At 42.2% G+C, this 19,055-nt stretch overlaps 2 protein-coding genes across 4 annotated transcripts in view; one reads left to right on the forward strand and one right to left on the reverse strand.

The window, feature by feature from the left end:
• Positions 1-1,054: 1,054 nt before the first annotated feature.
• The window catches only part of AASS (aminoadipate-semialdehyde synthase), a 70,860-nt gene continuing 52,859 nt past the window's right edge, over positions 1,055-19,055 (reverse strand). For all 3 annotated transcript variants that reach the window (XM_067746847.1, XM_067746846.1, XM_067746848.1), the window contains exons 19-24: positions 16,417-16,584; positions 8,931-9,026; positions 6,663-6,778; positions 5,910-5,998; positions 5,222-5,398; positions 1,055-3,545 (exon numbers count right to left, since the gene is read on the reverse strand). In XM_067746847.1, the coding sequence (XP_067602948.1) occupies positions 3,427-3,545; positions 5,222-5,398; positions 5,910-5,998; positions 6,663-6,778; positions 8,931-9,026; positions 16,417-16,584 (765 nt within the window). In that variant the 3' untranslated portion in view covers positions 1,055-3,426. The remainder of the gene's footprint in view (positions 3,546-5,221; positions 5,399-5,909; positions 5,999-6,662; positions 6,779-8,930; positions 9,027-16,416; positions 16,585-19,055) is intronic.
• On the forward strand, positions 12,103-12,486 carry LOC137229245 (alpha-N-acetylgalactosaminide alpha-2,6-sialyltransferase 5-like). Its single transcript, XM_067746849.1, has 2 exons — positions 12,103-12,337; positions 12,446-12,486. The coding sequence occupies exons 1-2, from the start codon at positions 12,103-12,105 to the stop codon at positions 12,484-12,486; spliced, it is 276 nt and encodes a 91-aa protein (XP_067602950.1).

Genomic DNA, 19,055 nt, shown 5'->3' on the forward strand with positions numbered 1-19,055 from the left:
AGCTCAACAATAGCTTTCAGCCCACATGTGACTCATTGAAACTCATCCCAGTGAGAGGTGGATCTATGGTCCCTTACCTTGAATCTGGATGGACTTGTGACTACAATGAAAGTGATGCTACGTGATTTCTGAGGTTAAGTCGTAAAAGGCAACACAGCATCTGCCTGGTTCCCTTTATAACCATGCTGTGAGTTACTGCTGTCTTCAGTTTATGGAAAAGGAAACAGCTAGTATGTTGTAGGACTAATCACACTACTTCTCAGAGAAACTTCTGTCTCATGAGTCTAGGATGAGGAAAGCTGGACATATAAATATCAGTATTATCTGGAGGAAGCCAAAAAAGTTAGAAAGACCTGGAAGATGTGAGCATTAAGTCTACCGAAATGGTTAGACCAGGGATTCCCAAACTGTGGCTCAGGGGCCACATGCTTCTAAGTACAGTATAATCTACCCATCCATACCCAGATCCTACCACCACCACCTTTACTATTGAAATTTCTGGTAGAAAACTTGTTACTGAGAGCCAATGCCGTGTTTCACTCTATATATCTTTACTCAAGCTTACTGACATTTCCTTTTCTAGCACTAATGTTAGACAGCCCCCCTTCAATCATACCCCCTTTATCACTCAGTTAAAGCCCAAACTAGTTATTATATTATCTCAGTGGGTTCCTGCTCCCACCCAAGGTGCTAGTTCCCTAGTTCCCATGCCATCTGGGTGCTCATCCAGACTGGGGGTGGAATCAATGCAACACAAGCGTTATTTCCTAACTGATTATGTTAAAATCAATGTTGTGGTTAAAAACAAAAAACTTTCATAACAGTTATGTCTTTACTTGTTAATAGATTACTGATCTCCATTATTGATATTTTTGGCAGGTGGGACCAGCTCGTAATCAACTTTGATCCTTTTCCAAAAGCATAGATGCTTTCTCAACTGCCATGTGTCCCACATACAATACCTGCTTATTTCGATGGCAGGATGTTTCATATGCCAGAATATGAGCACAGTCCCTCAGAAAGTTTAATTTTTATCCCTAAAGAGAAACATTCCTTTCCTCCAAGGAGAAACAAAGTTTTATTTGTACATCTTGGTACCTAATTCACACAGCATGCGATTCACACAAAGTGCACAATTCAGTGATTTTTAGCATATTCACAGAGTTGCACCTCCATTACCACAATCAACTCTACACTTTCATCTCCCCCCAAAAACCCCCAAACTCATTAGCAGTCACTCCCACTTGCCCCCAAACCCCCCAGCCCTAGGCAACCACTAATCTACTTTCTCCATATAGAGATTTGACTATTCTGGACATTTCAAACAAATGAAATCATACAATATGTGGCTTTTCATGCTTGGCTTCTTTCACTTAATATTTATCCATGTTGTAGCAAGTAACTGTACTTAATCTCTTTTTAATTGCCAAATAATATTCCATTGTATGGATATGCCACAGTTTGTTTATTCATTTATTATTGGATGTGCAGTTGACTTATTTTGATTTCTGGCTGTAATGAATAATGCTGCTACGAACATCTGTTTACAAGGTGTTGCGTGGACATATTTTCATTTCTCTAATACCAAAGAGTGGAATTACTGGATCATACGGTAACTCTATGTTTAACCATTTGAGGAACTGCCAAACTGTTTTTCCAAGCAGTTGTACCATTTTGTATTTCCACCTGCAGTTTATGAGGGCTCCAATTTCTCCACATCTTCACCAGCACTTGTTATTATTTTTTCACAGTAGCTATCCTGGTGACTTTGAAGTGGTATCTCATTGTAGGTTTGATTTGTATTTCCCTGATAGCTAATGTACATTAAGCATCTTTTCATGTGCTTATTGGCCTTTTGTATGTCTTCTTTGGAGAACTGTTAATTGCGATCCTTCGTCCATTTATTTTAATTGGGCTCCTTGACTTTTTCTTGAATACAGTAGTTCTTTACCTATTCTAAGTACAAGTTCTTCTCTCACTTGGTATATGATTTGCAAACATTTTTTCTCATTCTATGGGTTGTCTTTTGCCTTCTTGAGGTATTCTTGGAAGCACAGAAGTTTTTAATCATGATGATACCCAATTTATCTTTCAGTGCTTGTGCTTTTGGTGTCATTTATTTAAGAAAGCACTGCCTAATCCAAGGTCATAGAGATTTACACCTAGGATTTCATCTAAAAGTTTTATAGTGTTTGCTCTCATATTTAGGTATTTGGTCCATTTTGAGATAATTTTTATATGTGCTGTGAAGTAGGGAGTCCAACTTTATTCTTTTGTATGTGGATATCCAGTTGTTTCAGCACAAGTTGATGAAAAGATTATTTTCCTCAATTGAATTGTCCTAGCACCTTTTTCAAAAGTCAATTGACTGTAAATATGAGTTCTTTCTGGACTCTCAATCTATTCCTATTTTACACTTTTTCTTAGAATTGTTTTCTTAATATTACTTTTGCTTCATTCATTGATATTGTATACAAATACAATTTTTGAATATTAATCCTGTATCATGCAACTTTGCTGATCTCATGTATTAGTTCTAATGTTTTCTTAGAGTATTCCTTTGAATTTTCTTTGTATAACATTAGAGATAGTTTTACATCTTCCTTTCTAATCTGGATGTCCTTTACTTCATTTTCTTGCCTAATTGCCCAGCTATACCCTCCAGTACAAGTTGAATGGAAATGGCAAGAGTATACATCCTTGTCTTGTTTCTGGTTTTAGGGGGGAATCCTTCAGTCTTTCATCATTAACTATGATACTAGCTATGGTTTTTTCATAGATGCCCTTTATCAGGTTGAAGAATTCCCTTCTATTCCTAGTTTGTTGAGTGTTTTTATCATAAAAGTGTGTTGGATTTGTTAATGCTTTTCCTGTGCCTAATGAGGTGACCATGTGGATTTTGATTTAGTCTTACCTATTTCCTTCTCCAAACATTAAAAGAAAGCTATAAGAAATGTCACTTTCTAAATGAATCATCATTTTACAAAAAGGCATAAAATAGTATTATTGCAAAGCTTTGGTGATCTAAAAGCATCCAACTGAATCCGTTAGAAAAATAAAGCTGCATGAAGAAATTTTTTTCTTACTAAAAAGATAAAACTTCATCTGCTAATTATCGGAAAATATATTCTTGTAAGAAAAAAGTTGCATAATAAATTAACAAGTAGTATAATCATTGTCACTTTTACATACACATGAAAAAATACATGATAGAATTATTAAAGTTCCCTGGTAATTACTGGCATCTCTTGTTCCAAATGTTTTCATATTAAAATAGAGATTTATATTTCAAAAACACCATTGTATTGACTTAATCAAAACATATCATGCTTTATGTTTTAAAATATCACATTAGCAAGCATATTTGTGGCCTAAAAGTTCAGAGCTGTGTTGGCTGGGAAGATAAAAACAAAATATAATTCTCAATTACGGTTTGATTGTGCTCTGTGTAGTATACATAATGCCCTCTGCTTTAATTCGCTCCAGTATTGGTCCATAGATCTCCTTTGAAAAGGGCCCCATCAGGCCTTTAGCTTGAATTTCACCTAGAAGAAAATAAATTTGTAGTTACCATTTTAAAGGTGGTATGAAAGGTTAACTTCTACAGCAAGAGTCTCCATACAGCAGTAAACTGTGAGTCAACAAGTTGTTGGAGGCCTAGGGATTTTTCAAAATAGCAGCTTAAATGTCCCCTACTAAATTATTACTTTGGGACTTCCCTGGTGGTCCAGTGGGTAAGACTCCGCGTTCCCCATTCAGGGGACCTGGGTTCGATCCCTGGTCGGGGAGCTAGATCCCACATGCATGCCGCAACTAGTAGTTCGCATGCTGCAACTAAGAAGTCCACATGCCACAACTAAGAGCCCACATGCCGCAATGAAGATCCTGTGTGCCGCAACTAAGACCCGGCGCAGCCAAAATAAATAAATATTTTTTTAAATTATTACTTAATCAACACTGTAAGAAAAAGCAGTTAATTGAAAGCACAGCTGGAGTTAGGGACAGAGTCTGAATTTATACACTTAACTGCATTAACTACCAAATCAGAGAATAAAGTCTAGTAAGAAAGTAAAGTCAACCTAACGGGTCTGCTTTATTTGCTGATGTCATTTTTTAAAAAGCATGAGACCAACAGAATGAAATTAAAACCAGTCTGGTTATTTGGGCACTGGCATCTGTTAGGGTGGCTGAAAGAGTAAGTCTGGGCACTTTCCTTAAAGACTATGATGCCCTCATCCCTCATCACTTCTTCACTCTGGTTCCTCAATAACTAAGTAGGTGGTTTAATTTTTTTTTCTTTTTTTTTTTGCGGTACGCGGGCCTCTCACTGCTGTGGCCTCTCCCGTTGCGGAGCACAGGCTCCGGACGCGCAGGCTCAGCGGCCATGGCTCACGGGCCCAGCCACTCCGCGGCATGTGGGATCTTCCCGGACCAGGGCACGAACCCGTGTCCCCTGCATCGGCAGGCAGACTCTCAACCACTGCATCACCAGGGAAGCCCTAGGTGGTTTAGCTAATATGATACTGTACGTTTTTTCCCCATTATTTCCCATTTATGTTTTGATGTTTTTTACTCCCCTCACACCTTCACAGGGGCCAAATGGGGTGTCATATTCAGAGCTGATGCTTATTGAATGCAAACATCATCTTAAGGGGAGAGTGGAGAGTTGAAATTTGAATTCATTTAGTTCAAAATATATATTTAGTATTGATAGTATGTTGAGACATGAGGATTAATAAAATGTGGCCTATATTTTTGAAGATCTGGAAATGAATACCCTCTGCTATTTCAGTGTTACCCCAAAAATACAAAAAAATAAGGAAAGAAAAGAAGGCAGTTAACATTCCCTGGGGAACCCCTCTATGTGGTAGGAGCTTTATGTATGATTTCACTTTAGTGTCACAACAACCCTACGAATTAGTCATGACAATCCCCACTTTAAAGATGAAGGAACTCTGACTCAGAGATGCTAAGTAACTTGCACCCCATCACTCAGTCATCTTGCGACTGAGCTGGGACAGAAATCAGGTCTAACTCCAAAGCCAAGGTTTTTTATTCATCACAACGTGATCTCCCAGTCAGCCAGCCCTTAGATCTTCTGAACTGGCTCACTTTTAGTGAAAGCTATTGTCATACTCAAGACTAATTATTTGACATCCAGGCCCTGAATGACTTGGAGATAATATGGAGACAAACTTGGTCCCCCAGTGAAAGAACTTACCATCAAGTAACATCTTGGCTGCCATAGCAGTGGGTAACCCCACAGTTTTAGCCATAGCTGAAAAACCATTGACATCCCCGTAAACCACAAGATCAATAGTTTTATTTTCTAAATGTCCAGAAGGATGTCTGATTCCAAAGTTGTCTCTCATCACAATCATATCTTTCTCTCCAGGGCCTTAAAATAAATAAACATACAGTTTAAAATGTCACTATCATTACAACTCCAGTAGCGTACTTCATCCCCCTGCGCCTGCCCTTCTGCTCTCGTTTCCCTTCCCATTATGTATATCCTTAAACAATTATGTATACTGCTTTTTAGCCCAAAGACCAAATTAAAAATTCAAGGAAATGATAACTCTCACCAGGTTCCTCTGTCTAGGTGGGTATCACTGTAACCTGGTTACAGACACGAGGGTACTGCTGTAGAGGCCGTCCCTGCTTCTCCCCAAAACGCTCCTTCAGCATTTTCCTTAACGTGTCAAAAATTAAAAGTAAAACTAATGATTTTTTCCTTTGTCATATTACCCAAGTTCACTCTTACTTAATAGTTCTCTTATCCTCCCCTCTGGAAAAATAGTCCGCGTGTTCTTTCCCCATTCCCACTGTGTAGCTCCCGCCCTTCAGTCTAATTCACTGGTTCTTATGATTCCTCTGCTGGGATGTTTAGCCAATAGCCCACAGCCTACCATAGGAAAGCTTCATGGCCAAATGCTTGGAGAGTGCATCCACGAGAGACTCTGCCCGAGGGACTTGTTCATCCCCAAGCAAGCCCAACCTGAGAAGCACGAGAGATGGCTGCATTAGTTCAAGTCCTATACATATGCTCAGTTGGGAAGCAGAAGGGAACGCTCACTGGATTTTATCTTGAAAGGGCAGAATCACAAGACGACAGTTCAAGTTATAGGACTCTCAAGTTATTGTAAAATAATAATAATGAGAGTAATGTTTTAACCGTTAGAATCATCCCCAGACTCTCCCAGGAGTGTTGCCTGGAGCTAGACCTGATGCACTGTAAGTACACACTGTTGCAAAGCTTTTCATGAGATTAATTTACAGGTTAGTTCTCCCACATGAAGGATACCAGCAGAATGGGCCACAGCCACATGAATAAGTGTTGTAAAGTAGTTAAAGGAAGACTGGGAGAATGTCCTACAGGAGAGAAAAAATATCCCACCTTTCTCAGGAACTGAGTAGTGAAGCTGCTCAAAAATAAGTATTTCCCAAGTTATAATTGCCATTGAATTTCTCGCTTTACCTACTTTTCATCCCCACGTGAACATGGTACGTGGTAATCTCTGTACAACAGGCCAACATTAGAGCAGCAAATTAATCAAAGACAATGTAAAATGTTTGCTTCTATCTTGACTTTTCTTTGACTAGAAAGCACTAAGTAATCATTGATCCAGTATTTTGCTCTAGGTTGACTGGTGGGTACCTACCATTCAACAGCCTCCAGCTGGGTATTGTCTCCTTCTAGTTTCTTAAAGACAGCTTCCTTAAGCACATCACACTTGGAGGAGGGTGAAATTCCCACTAGATCACAGAGGAGTTCTTTCTGGTTATTAGAAAAACAAAGATACAAATTCTAAGCTCCAAATAAAATAAAAAATGAGTTGAGAAATTATCCTATTAAGACATTGGACCTCAAAAGAACCTCAAATTTTAAATTAGAAATAATTAGAAATAGTAAATTGTGGCACACACATGTGCATACACACATCTGCACACCCACACATCAATAAATGGGTATTTCAGAATGATATTTCAGCAATAAAAGAGTCATGACACCAAATCAATACCAAAAAGGTGACACCATATTTACCATCACATTGACTACCTTTGCAGGTCCTCTCTATCACCTTATCCCTCATTATCCCTCACCGTCTAGAAGTCAATTTTGGCCAGGATAGAGTGAAAGGGACTTATTGCTGTGGTTGCTAGTAGCAACTAGAGTTCTTTTGTAGGTTCAAGAAATGAGGAAAATTGTGCAGATAATAAAATCTCAAAGGACGAGCACTTAAACAGTGGTCATAGCTTTTTCTAATTTCTAAACAAGACTTTTTCCAGGCTCCCAAGGAAAATGTTATGCTCTAGATTAAGGATCAACAAACTAGTTCACAGGCCAAATTGAGCTCACCACCCGGTTTTGTAAATAAAAAGTTTTATTGGAACATAGCCATGCTCATTTGTTTACGAGCAGTCTGAACTGAGTAGCCTGACAGAGACCACATGACCCATAAAAGCCTAAAAAATTTACAATCTGGTCTTTTACCAAAAACAAAAAAAACGTTTGCCAGCCCCTGTTCTAGACTGTAGCTACCAAGACAAGGGGACCAGCCCCAAGAATGCCTGCACCAACCTTCCCAATCAAACTGCCTCAATATCAGATTCACTATGGGTATTTATTCACTCCTGTCCAACAAGTAAGTTTATGAAATCTGAAACTTAGATTGAAAAGACTCTCAGATACACAAAAGAACTGAATTTAAAAGCAACTGGTGGGCTTCCCTGGTGGCTCAGTGGTTGAGAATCTGCCTGCCAATGCAGGGGACACGGGTTCGAGCCCTGGTCTGGGAGGATCCCACGTGCCGCGGAGCAACTAGGCCCGTGAGCCACAACTACTGAGCCTGCGCGTCTGGAGCTTGTGCTCCGCAACAAGAGAGGCCGCGACAGTGAGAGGCCCGCGCACCGCGATGAAGAGTGGCCCCCGCTCACCGCAACTGGAGAAAGCTCTCGCACAGAAACGAAGACCCAACACAGCCAAAAATAATAAATTAATTAATTAATTATTTTTAAAAAAGCAACTGGCTAACCAGAATACCCAAGATCCAAGTTTCTTTGGGACACTTAATGGGATTAGCAGTATTGATTCTTTTCTCTTTGTGATAAATTTCTAGCATTTCTATTGGAATATGGGCACATTAATTTAAGTTGAATGACCAGCTGGTAACAAGTTAATTCCTGGCAGTTAGTGGAAGCTCTAGATTTTAATACAACACAGATATGGGCATAAACTCAGTAATTAAAAACTCAGATTACGCATGGTTACAAATGGTCAAATAAAGGAACGAATGGGATTCGGGCGTTGGGAATCTAGTTCTGCGATACCAGCCGGAGCTCTCCTGCTTTCTCAGTTTCAGGAGGCCCAAGCTTAACTCCTGTCATGGGGTCACCACTCAGACAAGCGGCAGAGCCCAGAGCACAGTGCAGAGAGCAAGCGCATCTCTGCTCAGGGCTGAGGGAGCAATCAAGTGGTAGAAGTTGCAGCAGGAAACGGGCCCCGAGAGTCAGCCTCCGTGTGCTCTCCATCCTCCCCAAACAATGAAGTGTGGAAAGGGGGGCTTTGGGGCTAGGACTTAACTTCCTGCACATAAGTCACAGAATGGGTTCTTTGCTGGTCCAAACCCACGTTCAAACCTGACCATTTCAGAAGGCATTTCTTTTGTTTTGTTTTTTTTTGTGTGGTACGCGGGCCTCTCACTGTTGTGGCCTCTCCCGTTGCAGAGCACAGGCTCCGGACGCGCAGGCTCAGCGGCCATGACTCACGGGCCCAGCCGCTCCGTGGCCTGTGGGATCTTCCCGGACCGGGGCACGAACCGGTGTACCCTGCATCGGCAGGCGGACTCTCAACCACTGCGCCACCAGGGAAGCCCTCAGAAGGCATTTCTGAAGAGCAGCAGACAATGTATAATTCCGGAGTCACTCACCCAGGTGAGCGGATTGGCATCAGGTCGAAGGGCAGGAAATGCATCTCTGTTTATAAGACCCAATTTTACAAATCCATTCAAGGCTTTGGCATATCCCTGTAACAAGAGTTATTAAGCAATATATAAAAATTTGTCTTCAAAGAAAAACATTTTTTAATTTCTTGAAAATAAGGACCTATTTTTGTAGTTCATTTAGAAAACAGGCTGAGAATAGCCATTTGTGCTGCTAGTATTGATGCAGTCACCCTCGGGTTCAAACCAAAATCAGCAGCGTCACAACAATTCCACTGGTTTACACAAGAGCCCTTGCAAAACGTGGGTCTTTACTTTTGTTTCTGGGTAACATGCGAGTGGTGTTTTCTGACAGCATAAGGGAAAGTTTCATCTTGTGTTACATGCTCAGGTCAGCAGAACTGTATTTAATAGAATAGTTGTTCTCTCTCTTATAATGGAAGAAGGAGCTTGTAAGAATATCTCCCAACGAAGATAATCCATCCTACTGATTAAGAGCCATTATCCTAACGTATACAAGGAGCAAGGGGGAAAGGCAGGCATCAGAGAGGTATTTCTAAAATGCCATCACGCTGATAGAAATTCCTCACATGTCCTTCATTCTCTACAGGACAGGCCGAGGTTCTTGGCACTGTTATGTAGAACCCATCCCAATAAACCCCTCCAGCCTGACTCACTAATCATCCTCTCCACCACTCACCATCCTCCAAACAAGCTGCTGTGCTCTTCCAGAGACCTGGGGCTCGGTGCACGCTGCTCCCATGCTTGGAACATGGTAACCCCTCTTTATCATCTACGAAATGTTTACTTTTCTCTTAAGACCCAGCTCAGCACACATACCGAGCTCCCTAGGTGAGTGGGCACTCCCTTCTTCTCTGTATTCCTGTAGCATTTTGTACATACGCACTCAACACAAACTGTAATTAATTGTCTATTCAGCTGCTGAACGGCAGGCATAGAAAGTATGTGTATGTGTGTCCTTCAACCCCATGTCCTCACCCCATTATCCATCATTCCAATATGCTGAAAGAGAACAAATGACTGGATGAATAGATTCTGAATGAAGATGAAGTGAAGGAGGATCATAATGTATGTTCTCCTGTGAGCAAGTTACACTGGGGGCCGGGAGGGAGGGGGGATTGGAAAGCCAAAATAAGGAGCTTTATAGCCACTGCAACTGAGAGACAGCAGGTGGGGGGAGGAGAAGAAGAAGAAGAAGAGAAGAAGGGCAGGAAATTATTTCAGGAAGCAGTAAAATTATTAAGATATAAAATAGTTCCTGTTGCCACTGGATGTTTCACAGTTTAATGTGTGAATTCTCACACGTCTGAACGGCTGTATTATTCAAACTGTCCAAAGTTACTAATTAAAGAATTAAAATTCATTTGCTCTAACCCAATGTAAATATACTTCAAAGAGGAGAAGCAAAAAAGCAATACCCCGAGCCTGCTTCTAGGATCTGATGAATGCTGGGGGCCCCTTCTTCCAACATCTCAAATACTGAGACATTTCTCAGCTATTTCTTCATCTCAGAAATAATTTTATGGTGACCTCTAGAAATGAATTTATTATGTGTATTCATTTATCACTAAGTACTTAGCAAAGTGCTGCCATGTGTGAGACTTGTGCTAGGGGCTGAGGCCACAGAGACGAAAAATGCAGTCCCTACCCATGAAGACACTACAGTCCAGGAGAAGGGTCAGATAAGTCCAACAAATAAGGCCTGGCCCATAGTGAGCAAAACCACGACCACTGAGGACTACGACACACTGGGCTATCACAGGTGCTACGACAGGTAAACGCCGAGCTGTGGGCACACAAGGAGGGGAACTCACGTAGATGTCGGGGAGGGGAGTCAAGGAGAGGAATTAAGAAAGATCCTGTGAGGTGATACAAGCTGGGTCTGGAAGGACTCAGGTGACAGGCAGGTGCAGGAGAGAAGTCAAGGTCTCCCTGTCATACTTGGGTGACAGGGTCTCATCTCTAACGCTGGAAAGAATCTTCAGGTTACTGAAGGGTTGCTGACATTGCTCAGGACGTGAACTCTATGACATCTTCCATCCTCTGGGGTTCTGTGGGGATGGCTCTCATCCATGCACATCCTTGAGAGCTTTAGTTAATTCTTAAATCTCAAAATCCTCTATTTCTGGGTCTATATGTTTGGCAGGAGCCTAAATCTATTGGAAAAGCCTAACTCCTGAAACCCCTGGGGAAAAGAAACAGAATCAAGAATCTGTCAGATCTGAGGACAGTATGGCTGCAATTCACACTAGAATTTCTGCTGTGCTTGAAGGCTTCTGAAGCATCCATGGTTCCTCGATCTCCTTAGGATGCTGTCACTGACAATTCCTTTAATTCCTAGACAATGAGGACATCGCATTCATGAGAGCACAGGTACCGTGGAATCTCACAGGGCATCGAGATCTGAAATCAGGTCTCTAATTTTTAGAGATCTCTGTATTTTAGGTACGCTGGTTGTAGTGGGTTGAGTAGTGTATCCCTCATAACTCACGGCCACTCAGAACCTCAGAGTATGACCTTATGTGGCTCTTTGCAAATATAATTAGTTAAGGACCTCAGTATGAAGCGACCTATATTCGGGGTCCTAAATCCAGTGCCTGGTGTCCTGATAAGAAGAGGAGAGGACACAGTGATATAAACAAGAGAAGGTGGTATGAGGATGGAGACAAAGAGATGGGACCAGTATGTCTACAAGTTAAAGAACATCAACAGTCGCCAGCAACCACCAGAAGTGAGGCGAGAGTGGCAAGGGACAGTTTCTCCCTCGACGCCTCCAGAAGGCTTGCCCTGCCCACACTTTGATTTCAGACTGTGACCTCCTGGATAGTGAGAGGATAAATTTCTGTCGTTTTAAGTTTGTAGTAATTTATTATAACCACCCTAGGAAACAATTACACTCATTGTCTCAATCTGGTCACACTTGTAACTACTCTTTAGTGATTACAAAACGTGTGCTGGAATCTCTGCAACGGCGGTGCTTCCTGGGTCCCGCGGCGGCTTCCCTGGTGAGTCAGGCGTGGCTGGCTGCTGGGCAAAAATCAGACCCGCCTCTGTCCCATCACCCACGACGGAAACCCTCCAAGAAAAAGTGGTCCCAGATGCGTGTGCCTGAGGATTCCGCACGAAAGAGGTGCCCAAAATGAAGACCCTGACGCGCCCGGGGCTGGCAATATGTTTTGCGCTCACCAGCACGTTCACCAGCTTGCAGCTCGTGTACAGCGGCCTTGGCGGCCAGAAGGAGCAGCCCCCGCAGCAGCAGCCGGCAGCGGCGACCGGCAGCGCGCAGCGGCCCGCCGAGAGCAGCCCCCTGCCGCGCCCCGAGGCCCCCGCGCGACCGCGGTCACTGCAAGGATACCTTGGCGTGGCGGACCACAAGGAAGATCTCCAACACTTGGCTCAGCACTGGCTGGTTCACAATGACGATTGCCCTGGAGCTCTGCGACAGGACCAATGTTTATGGCATGGATCCCCAAGACTTCTGCAGGGCTCCCAACCACCCTTCAGTACCTTATCACTATTATGAACCTTTTGGACCTGATGAATGTGCAATGTACCTCTCCCGTGAGTGAGGACGGAAGGGTAGTCATCACCGCTTTATCACAGAGAAAGGAGCCTTTAAGGACTGCGCGCGAGGCTTCCCTGGTGGCGCAGTGGTTGAGAGTCCGCCTGCCGATGCAGGGGACACGGGTTCGTGCCCCGGTCTGGGAAGATCCCACATGCCGCGGAGCGGCTGGGCCCGTAAGCCATGGCCGCTGAGCCTGCGCGTCCGGAGCCTGTGCTCCGCAACGAGAAAGAACTGGGCACAGACATTAAATTTTCACTTTTCTCAACCAGACCGGAAACCAGAATCGCTTGCTAGAAGTCATCCTGAGAACAAACCTGTGTTCTGAGGAAAGTGTGTGGCCAGACTGAAATCCCAAGTACCCTCTGTATCAGACATCGGGCCCCTGAACTTCCTGAGTCACCAGACATGTAAGAGGAACAGAATTGGTCGCAGGGGTAGCTGCACTCCTCAAGAAGTGCCATGTACAGCTGCCTCTGAGGCCTGACTGCAAAGCAGTGCAGCTGGTTTACAAGGGGAAATTCCAGAACTAATACACCCTAATGAGTGCTGTCCCTTTCAAGAGGGGTGACCTTAGGACCTGAACACTCATTTCAATGATGCTGCCATGGCTAAAAACATTTTGGATCTCTTTAAGTATTGCCTTTGAAACTGAGACACGAGCAACTCAACATTAGTTGTATTCCTTTGTAGAAATATCACGTTAAGAGTCATTTTTCTATCAGATTGTATCCTAACCTGAACCTTTGTCATCTGTTGGACTCTGTGTGGTTTGTAAAAAGCAGCCTTGAAAGTATGGACATGACTTCTGAAGAGTACATCTTTACTAAAACTAAAAATAGAATTACCATATGACCCAGCAATCCCACTCCTGGGCATATACCCAGAGAAAAGACATACGCACCCCAATGTTTATTGTAGCACTATTTACAATAGCCAGGTCATGGAAGCAACCTAAATGCCCATTGACAGATGAATGGATAAAGAAGATGTGGTACCTATATACAATGGAATATAACTCAGCCATAAAAAGGAACAAAATTGGGTCATTTGTAGAGATGTGGATGGACCTAGAGACTGTCATACAGAATGAAGTAAGTCAGAAAGAGAAAAACAAATATCGTGTATTAACGCATATATGTGGAATCTAGAAAAATGGTACAGATAAACTGGTTTGCAAGGCAGAAATAGAGACACAGATGTAGAGAACAAATGTATGGACACCAAAGGGGGAAAGCGGGGAGTTAGGGGGGATGAGCTGAGAGATTGAGATTGACATGTATACACTAATATGTATAAAATAGATAACTAATAGGAACCTGCTGTATAAAAATAAATAAATAAAATTTTTTAAAAAAGAGTACATCTTTACTGACTTTCAAAAGCAACTGCCCAATATTTATTTATTGAGAGTTTTTTAGTGTGCTCTAGGTCAGTATTTTTATAGATTATGATTATGTGGTAATTTATCCTTCCTAGTTCTTTAATCCTGAATGATGGTTGGAAAAGGCCCGGAACAGGGAGAGACGAGTTGCCGTGTTCACAGTGTTCACTGTTAGCATGTGATGGTATTTGGCTTGGAGATGTTGTGTTGCGTTTTTTGAACCCTCAGGCTTCAAGAACAGCTATGACGTTTTCCAAAGTGCAGAAATGCTCCAAGTGACAAAATTGAAAACCAAAAACTTGTTCATTCAAACAAAAAAGATACCAACAAGAGAAACTTAAAGACAATTTGCTTTAGTAATAATTGATGTAGGTCACTTCACTTAAGCCCTAGTTTCCTCTTCTGCAGAATGATATCACTGTACCAGAGGACCTCTTAAGTTTCATTCCAGATCTGAAATTCTCTCAACAAGCCTCTCGTTGACCCATGTAAGGACTTTGCACTTGGAATGATGGAGCTCCCACAGTAGCAGAAGCCTTATTTTAGGGGGTCTTTTATATCCCCCTACTACCTATCCCCCTCTTGTGGTTAAAAGCATACCTCCTCCCCAGACCCCATTGGCAGAAATCCATCCCCTGCTTCTCTGGTGCTTCTTGCACCAAAAAGAGTTGGCGGGGGAGAGAATTTTCATGCTTTTCCTTGGTGACAAGAATAAGGAACTGCACTTCTATGAGTTTTTGAGGAGAAGAGAATATAAGGAGATTCCCCATTATACTGCTCATTTATCCTATGAACTATTCAGATTCACTCACTGCAAATCTTACATTATGTTCACTGCCATTCCTTGGTGTTCAGGAGTATAAAGGACTCATTTTACTTAGAACCAAGATCAAACAGTATGACAGATTTTCATTTATGCAAGTAACATTGTTCAAAAATAGCCTTTAAAAAATATACCAATGTTTTCTTTACACATGGCTTAGGAGGCATTAATTCCTCTAATGCCAAATTTGAAGGCGTCAGCAAATATTATGTATGGGGACTGACGTTGTTTTACAAAACATGACCTGGTTTGTGATTAAAGAAGCTTTCTCACGTTAAAAAATAAAAAATAAAACCATTTTTAAAAATGTGTACTGGACATTCGTATTTATGGTCCTAGTAGCTACACTCCATTTTATGTAAAAACATTTCAGATTCACTTTGGGGAAAGTGACGCTGACTACATCGTCAGCACTGGGGACATAAAACAGGGGCCAAAGCTGATTGGCACCTTTTATTGCACTAACCTCAGGGGCTAATGAGACAAAAACTCGACTTCTGGCTGTGAAGAAGTACTTTTTCTTTCTCACTGGATTTGAACCTAAGAGGCTGCCACCATCTTGCCATCCCTGTGAAACAGGGGACGCAGCCAATGCTTGAAGGAAGAGCTGAGAGGTGAAGAGAAACTACTATGTGCCAGTGAGGTCATAACCCTCAAACCTCAGTACACCTGAAGCTGACCCTTCACCTGCCCCCCTTCTCCTGAGTCAAGAATTCCCTTTTTGCCCCAGCCACGCTGAGTTGTCTCCTGAAATGGTCAATCAAAAGAGCCCTGAGGGGAGAGCAGCTCAGGGCTCTGTGACCACCTAGAGCAGTGGGATAGCGAGGGTGGGAGGGAGACGCAAGAGGGAGGGGATATGGGGATATATGTATATGTATAACTGATTCACTTTGTTATAAAGCAGAAACTAACATGCCATTGTAAAGCAATTATACTCCAATAAAGATGTTTAAAAAAACCCAATTTTTAAGTAAAATATTTACATATAGAGTAAAAAAAAGAAAGAAAGAAAAGAGCCCTGAGAAAAAAAGATGCCAATCTGGTTTGTTTGTTTTGTTTTTTGTACATTACAAAATGCTCACCATGAAAAGTCAATTACCATCTGTCCCCATACAACGATACTACATTATTATGGACTACATTTCATACCCGTGACATGTACATTTCATACCTGACTCATTCATTTTGTAACTGGAAATCTGTACCTCTTAATAGCCCTCACCTATTTCCCCTTCCCTCTGGAAGCTACCTGTTTATTCTGTGTATCTAAGACTTTGTTTTTCTCTTTTTTAACATTTGTTCATTTATTTTGTTTTTAAATTCCACATATAAGTGAAATCATATGGTATTTGTCTTTCTCTGACTTATTTCATTTAGCATAACACCCTCCAGGTCCATCCATGTTGTTGCAAATGACAAGAGTTCATTCTTTTTTACAACTGAGTGATATTCCACTGCGTGTGTGTGTGTGTGTCTGTGTGTATGTATACACCACATCTTCTTTATCCATTTGTCTATTGATGGGCACTTAGCTTGCTTCCTTATCTTGGTTATTGTAAATAGTAAGCATAGGGGTGCCAGTCTGGTTTATCATCTTAATTATTTCAATTATGAAGAAAAATTAAGTGTTCACATCACTTATATCAAAACAGGCAACATGATCATCTCAGATAGAGCCACTTACCTTGTACCTCAGCGTCCCCCGTAATAAAGTGTGAGCAGACGGAATGCCATAAATCTCAGCATATTTGGTACTGTCTCTGTTAGGATAACTTTCCAAATTCAATCCAGGGAAATAATCCATAGGAGTAACCGAATCCAGAAAGGAGACACCCCCGACCGCATTCACAACCTGAGGAACATTGAAAAGGCACACGTGGGGTTAAGAAAGTGCATTCCTCTTTGGATTCACCTGCATTCGTTTCATAAGGAAGAAATCCAGGTTTTACAAGAAAGCAATAGGGGATTTGAAAAAAAAAATGTAATGAAACTACGCTAATCAACATCCCATATTCAAGCTGTTCTACTAATATCATAATTCACAAGGCCATTGTTCTCCCAAGCTTTAAAATCTGACTTAAAGCATTTCGTTTTTTACTCAGATCTTGTTTCTGATTTTTCCTTGCCCCTGGATGAGATGGCACTGGATTATGTCTCAGTAGAGTTTTGTTTTGTTTTTAAATAAACAATACGCTATAAGCAACAGATACTCAAAGTGGCTTCTGTGCTCAAACAGCAATGGCCACGTTCTCACTCTGTTCTTTCTCTTCACTCCCATCCCCCTTCTCGAATGCTCGCTACATCAGGCACCAGTCTTGCACATCCATTCACACAGCTAGCATTTACGGACCACCTGCTACGTGTGTGCCAGGATCACACCTGGGAATAAGGACAGTGATGGATAAGATTCAACTCCTGCCTCCGTGCAATCCTTTGTTCATTGAACAAACCTTTACTTAATGTCTACCAAGACCCAGGAGCTGCACTAGAGCAACAATAAAGTGCTACAGCCTGGACTAGTCAACCAACATGTGTACGTTGGGAAATGGAGTGGGGGAGATGCCCTCTCACAAGGACAATGCAATGAACATACAGTGAAACTCAAAAAAAAAATACCACCTCCTGATCTTACTGCCTCTGAGGAGTTATGTCACCGATTCCCAAGCTCTTCTGATTTCTCAGTAATCCTCGTTCTTACATCTCTCCCCCCATCATACACAATCAAAATGCAGTGAAGCATTTTTTCCCGTTAATTTTGATTAAAGGGCTAAATTTTTCTTTCAGTTTGTGAGGTTGATGATCATCCTTGAGATCATGGAAAACATTCTGGAGTAATAAAATCAGGGCTGAGAATCCTGGTGGAACTAGACTTTTTGTCCTGCTTGCACCACTGGAAACAATCTCTGACCACATCTAAAAGCTGCACGAGAAAACACTGCACAAGGGAGCTGGTGACGTACCTTCTGGCGGAGTCTGAGCAATTTGCTCAAAGGAGTCTTCAGCTAAACCTAATGGTTCACAGGGTTTATTTGTAGGGAGGTTCTGCGTATGTCTTGGTATGAAAGGGAAAATGGAAAGGTATGTATATGTATAGCTGAAGCCCCAGAAGGAAACGGGCAGTGCTGACCACAGAGTCATGCCTGGAGGGGCCTCCGCAGTCAAAGGCTCACTTTGAAGAGCACCAAGGACCATCAAAAATCCCAAGAGTGAGGGGCTTCCCTGGTGGCGCAGTGGTTGGCGGTCCGCCTGCCGATGCAGGGGACACGGGTTCGTGCCCCTGTCTGGGAGGATCCCACATGCCGTGGAGCGGCTGGGCCCATAAGCCATGGCCGCTGAGCCTGCGCGTCCAGAGCCTGTGCTCCGCAACGGGAGAGGCCACAGTGGTGAGAGGCCCGCGTACAGCAAAAAACAAAACAAAAAAATCCCAAGAGTGGGAATCAGCAGAAAGTGAGGAATGCTTTTCATTTAAGTTTCTTGTCAAACTCTTCTGAACTTCACAGTAAACATTTCCTGAAGAGCAATTTCTGTACTTTTTCTTTAAAACAAATTTCTTCCATCAGGATTCTAAATTTTTTTTAAAAGTCTAATAAAGAGGCAAATGTTGACTTTTAGGGTCTTCCCCCCTATCTCTCTTCTACAACCTATGGCAATTCTAAAGTTTGGTTTACTTGTTTGCAGGTTAGGGATTTTTAAAGAAAAATTCAATAAAGACCGCTATATTCCAGCACTGTACTAATCAGAAATAAATCAGCTGGTTCCTAAGTCTATCACGAGGTCCTTGTAAAGAAAACAGGGAAAATATAAGCTGAATGGTAACGATCCGTTTAGAGACTGACGGCTGCTAAAGGAACCTGACCCCAAAATCACTGGGTCATTTGATATCAATTCAGAGTCGTATTTCTAATGTCCTATCATGGGATTCATTAATAAGCCCCCCCCTACATGACAGATAAGAAAGAGAGGCATATTTATCCATTTGCCAGAGAATATGCATTTTTTTTCTGACTCAACAATGATTCCATCCAAGACCCACTCCCAGCAGAAACAGTGGCTCAGTACTCGCTGCTGGTGCAGACTGCTCTAAGTGTGACTCTTCCCCACACATGCGTCCACACCCACACGTCCCCCAACCGCTGAGAACCACTGACAATAAGCTGGATTACTAAACCAACAAGACATTTAACACAGGCAATATACGGACAAGCATTTATGAGGGCCCACTGTGTGCCAGGTGCCTTATATACATTACCTTTAATCCACGCAATAACCCACTTTTCAGAGGTGAAAACTGAAGCTGATAGAGTCACCCCGGGGCAGATTTAA

The sequence above is a fragment of the Pseudorca crassidens genome, chromosome 8, assembly GCF_039906515.1.
Source record: "Pseudorca crassidens isolate mPseCra1 chromosome 8, mPseCra1.hap1, whole genome shotgun sequence".
NCBI lineage: Eukaryota > Metazoa > Chordata > Mammalia > Artiodactyla > Delphinidae > Pseudorca > Pseudorca crassidens.